Source organism: Dendrobates tinctorius, unplaced genomic scaffold (genome assembly GCF_039654945.1).
Source record: "Dendrobates tinctorius isolate UK_male_01 unplaced genomic scaffold, ASM3965494v1 ptg000022l, whole genome shotgun sequence".
Lineage (NCBI taxonomy): Eukaryota > Metazoa > Chordata > Amphibia > Anura > Dendrobatidae > Dendrobates > Dendrobates tinctorius.
In genome coordinates, this window is record NW_027361690.1 from 53,926,104 (window position 1) to 53,938,177 (window position 12,074).

Sequence of the window (12,074 nt, forward strand, 5' to 3'; positions counted from 1 at the left end):
GGAGGAGAGGAGAACCCCCTGACCTCGGCTGCCCAGCTTCTGGTAAGTATCTAGGGCTCCGCTCGCTGGCCACGGCAGCCCCTTGTGACCTCTTCATGCCCCGATAGGGGACAGGAAAAACACTGAGGTAGCAAGAAGGGGAGGGTTATTTAACCTCTTTGTGTTCCTGTCCCCTATTAGGGCGGGGAGACAACCTCCAAGGTGGCTGTCGTGGAAGGTGACTAGAGAAATACCCTTTAAAGAGTTACTCCATTCTGACAAAACTAGTCAGTGGATAGTAAAGTGGATAGTATTCCACCACTTTATAATCAGTGGGGATTAGAGCTCTGGGACCCAAACAGACCCCAATAATGATGTGGCCACAATCCTACCTAACTAATCGCTGCAGCCCCTTCACAGTTCCCCTTGCACAGCACTTCCTGCTGCTCAGCTGTGCAGGGAATTGCTGCTGGCCACACTCACTTATATGGATCGGACTGCAGTGAGTGGAAGGAATCAACTGTGCAGCGAAAGAGTTCCACCCGTTTTATTCTCAAGATGGGTGGGGGGCAGGGCCATCAGGGCATTACTGCACTTACTGGTGAACGGGGCCCAGTGAGCAGACGGGGCCCGGACCGGGCCATCCTCTGCTCACTGGGCCCCATGGGCAAGAGGATTCTGCCGGTTCAGTAACTTAAAGGGAATCTGTCACCCATTTTTAGTGATATCATGAAAGATTTTACCCAATTGTGCGTCCCATAAGGATTCTATTAGGATTTTTTATTCGCCCTGTCCCCGTATCTTTGAGGCATAAATACCTTTTTTTTTTTTTTATCTTGTTGGAGATGTATGCAAATCGCCATGGTCTGGTCCGATGGGCATGGCTTAGTCACCTTCTTTCCCCTCCTCCTCGGCTTGCTGAACATAATCTTCATATGTGAATATCACAGATAACGTTGATTTCCGCGCTTGTGCATTGAAAAGGGCGCCTGCGCAGTATGCTTTGCCCAACTGTGGGCGAAGCATATAATCGGTACTGCGCATGCGCTGGTATTTTGCAGTGCGGTCTATGCCCCGGAGGTCTTCACATGCAGGACACACTTCCGGGGCATAGACCGCGCTGGAAAATACCGGCGCATGCGCAGTACCGCTTATATGCTTCGCCCACAGTTGGGCAAAGCATACTGCGCAGGTGCCCTTTTCAATGCGCAAGTGCGGAAAACAACGTTATCTGTGATATTCACAGATGAAGATTACGATCAGCAAGTCGAGGGGGGGGAGAAGGCGACTAAGCCACGCCCATCGGACCGGACCACGGCGATTTGCATACATCTCCAACAAGATAAAAAAAAGGTATTTATGCCTCAAAGGTGCGGGGTCAGGGGGAATAAAAAATCCTAATAGAATCCTTATGGGACGCACAATTGGGTGATATCTCTACATGATATCACTAAAAATGGGTGACAGATTCCCTTGAACGCGTGTCCTTGGATACACGTTCAGTTAAAATCTATTGCCGAGCGGGCCCGCACGGCAATAGCTAAAAGCCGCCAGCCAATCACAGGCTGGCAGCTGAAGTCAGTGCACACACCGTCGGCATACGACGTCACTATCATACGCCGGCTTGTCCGCGCTTCAATTGGATGGAGGACGCTGGACTGCGGCCAGGTAAGGAAAAAGTGTTTTATTATTGAAAGCTGCAAGGCGCAATATGTACGCAAATTGGGCAGCATCATGGGACACATGGGGCAAGATTGAGACACATGGGGCAAGATTGAGACACATGGGGCAGGATCATGGGGCACGATGGAGACACATGGTGCAGGATCATGGGACACAACATCGGGGCAGGATCATGGGACATCACATCGGGGCAAAATGGAGACACATGAGGGCAGGATGGGATAACATATGGCTGGAGCCAGGAATGAGACATAAGGAGGCCAGGATGAGGGATATTATTATTGTATGTGCTAATTAATGGGCATTATTACTGCAGTGATGCATATTTGAGGATACTGTTTTCAATGGAGGGGGGCTGGTACTGTGCAGGGCGAGACTGTCGCCTTTTTTCTTCATCTGGTGCAGTGTAGAAGTTGGGAAAAATTAAGTAATATTATCTGAAAACGGCGCTCTAGAGAACTGTTATTTTCTGCAGAGACGAGTCCTGGCTGGAAAAAGTGATGGTGTGTGCTGGAAGAAGAAGAAAAGAGAAGATGAAGGACATCAACTAGAGACGTCTCCTGTGAGTCAGTGTATTACCTGTACACTTAAACTATACACTGTATATTTTATACAGAGCTCGTGTATAATGTCACCAGTGATCACTGTATTACCTGTACACTGACACTGTATACTATATAGAGCTCCTGGGTATAGTGGCACTCATGATAATATTAGCATTGTGTTTTTTTTTTTTTTTTTTTTTTGTATTAATGATCAGTATTGTAGTATTCGGTCACTACATGGTGGTAATATGTGATCTGGTCATGGCGTGATGGTATTTTTTCCTTGTATGTCATATTATTCGTCATTTTAAAAGTTTAAAAATATACCTAACTTGTACTGGATATTTTAACAAATGATTAATAGGTTAGAGTAGAGTAGGGCTTGGCCAGAACAGTCTACCTTGTTGTGGTGGCGGATTAAAAAAATCTTTTAGCCAAAACAAGAGCTGCCGGCTATATGTGTGATCTGGAGATGGGTACCGTTAATGTGTGATTGGTGAGGACGTGGTGCAGAAGTGGAGTTTTTCCAAGAGTGGGCGATGGGCCTGTGGAAGGTTTGAAGGGAGGAGGCGAAGCTGGGGTGGAGCCTGGGCGGAGTCTCAAGGGTGCTTGAAAATTTTTCCAGTATGGGGCCCCGAAATTCCTCGTGGCAGCCCTGGGTGGGGGTCCTAAGGCCATGAATCATTAGATCCAACCAGTCAGAATGTGACTTATGGCTATACAATTGTATCAGGGAAGAGGGAGGGAAGATGCAATGCAGTCCAATTCACATTGAAGTTCGATAATCATGATTATATAAGATTACCAGTAGGATGATAATTGCGGTTCCCTGGCACTGGGTGCTGAAGACAGCTCTCATCATTCTCCCCTGCTCGCGCTGGGATCAGTGCTAACATGGGACAATGTTGAGAGTTGTATTCAACTGATAACAGTGAGAGCAGGCAGAGGCGACAACTGTTGGGAGTATTCATCAGCCGCCACCTACGCTATAAATAAATATGTAATTTTAAAAAATGATGTGGGTTCCCCTGTATTTTTGATAACCAGCCAGGCAAAAAACTGACAGCTGTGTGCTGCAACCCTCAGCTTTAGCAAGGTTGGTCATCAAGAATAGAGGGGTCCCCAATTCGTATTTTTTTAATTATTTACATAACATTCTCCCCAGTTTTCAACCTGGAGAGTGCCAAGACGCGACCATCCCGGCTGAGAACCACTGAAGAATGAGCTGCCAGCAGCGGTGACGTCATCAAGGTTACCGCGGATCACTGAGGCTGCGATCCCAGATTTCAAGAAATCCCATGTCCACTAAGCGTCCACTGACATGTGGTGCGTCTTTCCAGACCGCATGTCAATTTCAGAGAAATTTGATTACATAGAACATATTAAACGCGGTGAATCCGTATGGTTCAGTGAACACAAGCGAATTCACCTGCTTTCAATAGACGGCAGCGCTTTGGACACAGCGAACATACTTCCGGATCGTGGGCACCTGGCCTAAGTGTGTTTTGTTTTTATTTCAAACTAGCTGAAGAGCCCGGGCATAGTAACTAACTGGTTAGTTATAACAAATTATAATGATTATCCTCCATCCCATAGTCCCGTGCCCATATACCCATCCTCCATCCCATAGTCCTGTGCCCATATACCCATCATACATTTTCTCCATCCCATAGTCCCGTGCCCATATACCCATCACACAACCTCCATCCCATAGTCCAGTGCCCATATACATATCACACATCCTCCATCCCATAGTCCAGTGCCCATATACCCATCACACATCCTCCATCCCATAGTCCCGTGCCCATATACCCATCACACATCCTCCATCCCATAGTCTTGTGCATATATACCCATCACACATCCTCCATCCCATAGTCTTGTGCACATATACCCATCACACATCCTCTTTCCCATAGTCCCGAGCTGAGTGGCGCTGAGCAGGGAGTTCCTGGAGATGTGCTGTTATGTAACCTGGCAGTGCAGCCGCTGACGATGTGATTTTCTATGCCGGCCGGTAACAATAGAACCTGGCAGAAATAGAGGAAGGGGTGATTCCTTTCCGTCATGTGCTCTCTGCTCCTTTCTGGGGGGCAGACAATGGTTGGGAGCTTATGTTCCCGGGGATGCTAGATTTCTCCCACCCGGTCAGTGTCTGCTGAGGTGTTTTGGAGTGGGAAAACTGCTGCTCGTAGCAACCAATCACAGCTCAGCTTTCATATTTTAAATCGCTCTGGTGAAATGAAAGATGATTAGTGATTGCTATGGGCAACACAAGCAGTGTAACCTGTTGTGGTCAAGAAGATGTGCCTATGAAATCTATAATTTTACCGGGGCAGCATCACTCTGTCTGAAGCCTTTATAGACTGCGCAAGCGCGACGCACCTGTGCAGTCTGGACCCAGAGTGACGCATCCCCCCCAGGAAATCGCGGTATGCGTAAGCACTGAACGCAAACCGTGATCTCCGCAACACCTTGCCGAACCCGGTGTTGCTGTTGCCGGCGGGGTCTTGCGTCTTCAGATGACGTCTGGAGTGGGCGTGTTGTAGCGCCGGAATCGGCGCCTGCGCAGTTCGCGCTTACCACCGCCATTTCCTTGAAGACACACTGCAGTGTGTCTTCAAGAACATGGCGACGGAAAGTGAGGACTGCGCAGGCGCCGAGTCCGGCACCACAACACGCCCAGAACAGGACAGCCCTGGACACAGGGAAGAAAGGGGAGTATAAATGTTTTTTTTATTTTTAAGGTGTGCAGTTTAGCCCCTTAACCCCCAATGGTGGTTTGCACGTTCATGACCGGGCCGATTTTTACAATTCTGACCACTGTCCCTTTATGAGGTAATAACTCTGAAATGCTTCCATGGATCCCGGTGATTCTGACATTGTTTTCTCGTGACATATTGTACTTCATGTTAGTGGCAACATTTCATTCAAATAACTTGCGTTTATTTGTGAAAAAAACGGAAATTTGGCGAAAATTTTTATGCCCTTAAATCACAGAGGTACGGCACTCAAAAAAACTTAATAATTACCATTTCCCACATGTTTACTTTACATCAGCAGAATTTTGGAACCAAATTTTTTTTTTGTTAGGAAGTTATAACGGTTAAAAGTTGACCAGCGATTTCTCATTTTTGCAACACCATTTTATTTTTACGGACCACATCACATTTGAAGCCACTTTGAGGGGTCTATATGATAGAAAATACCCAAAAGTGACACCATTCTAAAAACTGCACCCCTTAAGGTGCTCAAAACCACATTCAAGAAGTTTATTAACCCTTCAAGTGCGTCACAGGAATTTTTTGAATATTTAAAAAAAAATGAACATTTAACTTTTTTTCACAAAAAAAATACTTAAGGTTTAATTTATTTTATTTTACCAAGGGTAACAGGAGAAATAGGACTGCAAAAGTTATTGTGCAGTTTGTCCTGAGTGCGCCGATACCTGATATGTGGGGGGAACCACTGTTTCGGCGCATGGCAGACCTCAGCAGGGAAGGAGCGCCTCTTGACTTTTTCAATGCAAAATTGGCTGGAATTCAGATCGGACGCCATGTCACGTTTGGAGAGCCCCTGATGTACCTAAATACTGGAAACCCCCCAGAAGTGACCCCATTTTGGAAACTAGACCCCCCAAGGAACTTATCAAGATATGTGGTGAGAACTTTGAACCCACAAGGGCTTCACAGAAGTTTATAACGTACAGCAGTACAATTAAAAAATCATATTTTTTCCACAAAAATGATCTTTTCACCCTCAATTTTTATTTTTCCAAGGGTAACAGGACCCTAAAAGTTATTGTGCAATTTGTTCTGAGTACGCCGATACCCCATATGTGGGTGTAAACAACTATTTGGGCGCATGGCAGAGCTCAGAAGGGAAGCAGCGCCATTTGACTTTTTTGGCTGGAATTGAGATCGGACACCATGTCGCGTTTGGAAATCCCCGGATGTGCCAAAACAGTGAAAACCCCCAACAAATGACACCATTTTGGAAACTAGACCCCCCAAGGAACTTATCTAGATGTGTGGTGAGCACTTTGAACCCCCCAGTGCTTCACAAAAGTTTATAACGCCCGGGCGTGAAAATAAAAAAATTGTATTTTTTCCACAAACATGATCATTTAGTCCCCAATTTTTTTTATTTTCCCAAGGGTAACATGAGAAATTGGACCCCAAAAGTTGTTGTCCAATTTGTCCTGAGTGCGCTGATACTCCATATTGGGAGAAAACTGCTGTATGGACACACGTCGGGGCTCGGAAGGGAAGTAGTGACGTTTTGGAATGCAGACTTTGATGGAATGGTCTGCGGGTGTCATGTACGTTTGGAGAGCCCTGATGTACCTAAACTATTGAAACTCCTCACAAGTGACCCCATTTTGGAAACTAGACCCCCCACGGAACTTATCTAGATGTGTGGTGAGCACTTTGAACCCCCAAGTGCTTCACAGAAGTTTATAGCGCCCGGGCGTGAATATAAAAAAATCATTTTTTTCCACAAAAATGATATTTTTGCCCCCAATTTTTTATTTTCCTAAGGGTAACAGGAGAAATTGGACCCCAAAAGTTGTTTTGCAATTTGTCCTGAGTAGGCTGATACCCTATATGTGGGGGTAAAACACTGTTTGGGCGCATGGCAGAGCTTGGAAGGGAAGGAGCAACATTTGACTTTTTCAACGCAGAATTGGCTGGAATTGAGATCAGACGGCATGTTGCATTTGGAGAGCACCTGATGTGCCCAACAGTGGAAACCCCCCAATTATAACTCCAACCCTAACCCCAACACACCCCTAACCCTAATCTCAGCCCTAACCCTAACGGGAAAATGGAAATAAATACATTTTCTTTTAATTTTATTATTTTTCCCTAACTAAGGGGGTGATAACAGGGGGGGGGGGGTTTGATTTACTATTTATGGCGGTTTTTATTTTTGGCAGCTGTCACACGCTAAAAGATGCTTTTTATTGTAAAAATAGTTTTTGCATCACCACATTTTGAGCGCTATAATTTTTCCATATTTTGACCCACGGAGTCATGTGAGGTCTTATTTCTTGCGGGACGAGTTGACGTTTTTATTGGTATCATTTTCGGGCACGTGACATTTTTTGATCGCTTTTTATTCCGATTTTTGGGACACAGAATGAACAAAAATCAGCGTTCCATGAATTTCTTTTGGGGGGGTGCGTTTACACCGTTCCGCCTGCGGTAAAATTGATAAAGCGGTTTTATTCTTCGGGTCAGTACGGTTACAGTGATACCTCATTTAGGTCGCTGTGGGGGGCTCAGGGAAGCACGGAGGGAGCCTCCTCCCTGCCGATGCTTCCCTTTAACCCCCGTACACCGCGATCGTGTTTGATCGCGGTGTGCAAGGGGTTAACGTGTCGGGGGCGGTCCTTGACCGCCCCTGACACATTGTGCCGGGTGTCAGCTGTGATAATCAGCTGACACCCGGCCGCGATCAGCGGCGCTCACCACGTGGGCGCCGATCGCTGTGACGTACTATCCCGTCCCTGGGAATTAAGTCCCAGGGCACATGGACGGGATAGTACATCACATGGCAGTAAGGGGTTAATAGTGGTGAGGGGGACCATGCATACCAGGATTTGGGGGATGAGGGGGACCATGCATACCAGGATTTGGGGGATGAGGGGCAGGGCTGTGGAGTCGGAGCACATTTTGGTGGAGTTGGTATAAAATGGACTGACTCCGACTCCTAAAATATATAATAAATTGGGTACAGTAGTTCAATGCAGAATGTGCTGAATATTTTTTCATAGGAATTTGGGAAAGTTATGAAATGTCCTATAAATGGCTGTTCTATGTCCGATCTAAGGCTACATTCACATAAGGCGTTTTTTGCTGCATTTTTTGAGGCTATGTTTTTCAGCTGCAAAAGCAGATCAGCTTTTTATAAAACCACATCACCTGAAAGGTTTTTGAGCCAATAGATGTTTTCAATAGCAAAAGCAGATTAGAAAAACGCCACACAAACTGACATGCTCATTCAGCCCAAAAACGGATCCTCACAAAACAATGTGTCTGAATTTCATATCTTGAAACCCATTGACTTTGCTGGGATGCCCAGAGTCACTGCATTTTACTGCAAAAAAACGGATCCGCAAAAACGCTGTGTGTGAATCATGGCCATAGCCAGCGAGGGGCAGCTGCCCCCCCCCAGAAGCAGGGGCACACACCTATCAAAACTCACTTGTATGCTGCAGTGCCCCTATCTTGCACCGGCTCCAGACTGCAGGGGGGCAATCTCCCTCCTCTTTCCTGTCTTCTGCCATCTTCACTAGAAAGAGGAGGGGGGTGCCTGCCCTGCACAGGATCCGATTCCTGGGCCCCGAGCTGGAGAAAGTGGGAAAGTTGTGCACACGCTGCAGCTGGCAATAAGAGATAGTCTGCAAGAGGGACATGCTGGAAATCTGATTGGAAAAGTCAGGAAATTTGTTATTGCTGCCTGAACCCCTAAAATTGATTCCATCTTGAAGAGACGTGCTGGGAAAGGGGCAATTGTCGATCAAGCCACTCGGTGGAGCAGCACTTATTTAATGAATGGGGGGTGAGAGGACCATGCATACCAGGATTGGGGGGGTGAGGGGACCATGCATACCAGGAAAGGAGTTTGAGGGGACCATGCACACCAGGAAAGGAGTTTGAGGGGACCATGCACACCAGGAAAGGAGTTTGAGGGGACCATGCATACCAGGAAAGGAGTTTGAGGGGACCATGCATATTAGGACACAGATGGGGGGTTGTGCTCATAGAGCAACACCGTGCAGGAAGCTTGGCATTTGCCACAGAACACCAGGATTGGCAAATTCGCTACTGGCGCCCTGTGCTCTTCACAGATGAAAGCAGGTTCACACTGAGCACACGTGACAGAGTCTGGAGATGCTGTGGAGAGCGATCTGCTGCCTGCAACATCCTTTAGCATGACCGGTTTGGCAGTGGGTCAGTAATGGTGTGGGGTGGCATTTCTTTGGAGGGCCGCACGGTGTTAGTCTGTGAGCACAATCCCCATCTGTGAACGTTGGGCCCTCAGACCATCCTCATGGAGTTGGTTTCTAACCGTTTGTGCAGACACATGCACATTTGTGGCTTGCTGGAGGTCATTTTGCAGGGCTCTGGCAGTGCTCCTCCTGTTACTCCTTGCACAAAGGCGGAGGTAGCGGTCCTGCTGTTGGGTTGTTGCACTCCTACGGCCCCCTCCACGTCTCCTGGTGCACTGGCCTGTCTCCTGGTAGCGCCTCCAGCCTCTGGACACTACACTGACAGACACAGCAAACCTTCTTGCCACAGCTCGCATTGATGTGCCATCCTGGATGACCTGCACTACCTGAGCCACTTGTGTGGGTTGTAGAGTCTGTCTCATGCTACCACGAGTGTGAAAGCACAACCAACATTCAAAACATTTAAAAGTGACCAAAACATCACATGATAATTGCCAATAATTTCCATCTGTTGTCTATTCCATTTGCACAACAGCATGTGAAATTGATTGTCAATCAGTGTTGCTTCCTAAATGGACAGTTTGAGTTCATAGAAGTTTGATTTACTTGGAGTTATATTCTGTTGTTTAAGTGTTCCCTTTATTTTTTTGAGCAGTGTGTGTGTGTGTGTGTGTGTGTGTGTGTGTGTGTGTGTGTGTGTGTGTGTGTGTGTGTGTGTGTGTGTATATATATATATACACACATATACAGTACAGACCAAAAGTTTGGACACACCTTCTCATTCAAAGAGTTTTCTTTATTTTCATGACTATGAAAATTGTAGATTCACTCTGAAGAGCATCAAAACTATGAATTAACACATGTGGAATTATATAATTAACAAAAAAGTGTGAAACAACTGGTAATATGTCTTATATTCTATGCTCTTCAAGTAGCCACCTTTTGCTTTGATTACTGCTTTGCACACTCTTGGCATTCTCTTGATGAGCTTCAAGAGGTAGTCACTGGAAATGGTCTTTCAACAGTCTTGAAGGAGTTCCCAGAGATGCTTAGCACTTGTTGCCCCTTTTGCCTTCACTCTGCGGTCCAGCTCACCCCAAACCATCTCGATTGGTTTCAGGTCTGGTGACTGTGGAGGCCAGGGCTTTTCTGACCCGAGCGTGACAGCTTCATGTATTTCTATTCAGTTGTCTCATTTGAGAGCCGCCGGCAAGTCCGTGCATTGCGGTCCAATCTCGGTCTGATTTATACAGCAGTAGGAGTGCACCCTATAGTTGACTTTTACCCCCCCATTCATTAATAGAGTCTATACGAGGACACATCTCATCATGACAGATTGGGTGTGACATTATACTTACCTTAGTTCTTTTGAGCTTCGTTCACTGGTGGGATTTTCTGATGAGCTGAGAGTTTTCTGGGCGCTCACACACAGAGGCCGGAGCCAGGACGATCCTAATGCTCTGAATATAAAGAAAATGGAGTCATAACATGGCACAGTGCGGCATCTTGCCTGCTGGGTTCTCTGGAGAACGCCACCACTATAATTATTATCCACCTGCACAAATTCATTACCTGTTCCATCCGCTTAATGATCCTTGTCTATAACATTTCTTGTTTTCATCTATTAACACAAAGGCCATTGTGTAATGTCACATCCCATCCATGATGTGCAAGTGTTGTAGTCACCAGGGTGATCTACAGATAAGGAGGAGCGGTGTGTACGTGGGCTCATCCTGATGGCAGAAAAAGCTTGTGCCCAAATAGAATGGGGGGGATAAGACAACCGAAAATACGCAACATGACTGGACCACCAAGGAAAGATGGCCACACACTAAAGTCAGCCGACGTGCTCAGCGTGCGGACCCCGGACTCCAGATTTTGGGGGAGGCTTGGCATCTCGCCTCTGCATGTCTATGGCCGAGTTCACATCTATCAGGTTTGCCCCTTTATTTTTATACCTGAGCCAACTTCTTGTAGACATAAGCAGGGCAGCAAGACTCATGGCAGCCTCCGCACAACATCCTGCCGGTATGTGAAGGGGAGCGGTGACTGTGCAGAGGGGTCTGGATAGGGGCAGGGGTCTGTTCAGGTGTATTAGACGGGCTGGATAACTGAGGAGACTGCTCTGTTTGTATCTAGGGGGGGTTGCGTCTATGGCCGGCAGAGCTGTGGCGTCCATTTTAGGGTATAAGGGGGTCTGGATAGAGTAGGAATCTGGTCTGAGGGTCTCTGCTGGTCTAGCAGGTCCCAGTGTAGGTATATTACTTATTGGGGTGCATGTACTATTTTTACTTAGAGTGCCATGTGTTACAAACATCTTCCCTGACTAGGCAGCGCATGAGCGAGCCCCGGTGGTGTGCAGCGCTGCCTTATTCCCTGATGCCTCTCCTCATAAGTTGGGGAGACAGTCTAGTCTAAACCTCTGTGAAGAAAATGTCACGTACACAGCAGTGGTGGACCAAAAACAACCAATCAGACTGCAGCTTTCATTCTTAGGGCAAGTGAAAAAATGTAAGACGTGATCTGATTGGTTGCAGTCTACAGTAGCTGCTGAGGAACAGTAAGTCACGTGGCTCAGTAGTATATAGCGTGTGCTCGTCAGGCTTTCCGTCACTACACTGCACAGTGCTGCGGTCCCCACTCACCCCCATGCTTGCTGCAGTATTCCCGGGAGCAGCACTGCCCTCCTCATTGCCAGGCTCATAGCTGCCGGTTCAGCATCACACTTCAACAAGCAGCAAGGTCACTGGTCCATACCATGTCACTACACGATGAGGGGGGGGGCGTCCAACAGGTCATTATTCTCCAGGCTATTTACCCACATAATGGAGTGACTGTTATTTCTTACCAATAGATTACATTTATAATAACATATTTCTATTCAATGTTTTTCATAGTAACACAAACTA

At 46.8% G+C, this 12,074-nt stretch overlaps 1 protein-coding gene across 3 annotated transcripts in view; it reads right to left on the minus strand.

The window, feature by feature from the left end:
* MRPS11 (mitochondrial ribosomal protein S11) overlaps positions 1–11,952 on the minus strand; it is a 57,765-nt gene extending 45,813 nt beyond the window's left edge. Inside the window, exons 1-2 of one of the 3 annotated variants that reach the window (XM_073568719.1) lie at positions 11,811–11,952; positions 10,524–10,625 (exon numbers count right to left, since the gene is read on the minus strand). In XM_073568719.1, the coding sequence (XP_073424820.1) occupies positions 10,524–10,625; positions 11,811–11,869 (161 nt within the window). In that variant the 5' untranslated portion in view covers positions 11,870–11,952. The remainder of the gene's footprint in view (positions 1–10,523; positions 10,626–11,810) is intronic. The other 2 variants (XM_073568718.1, XM_073568720.1) reach the window with 2 other exon arrangements.
* Positions 11,953–12,074: the final 122 nt, after the last annotated feature.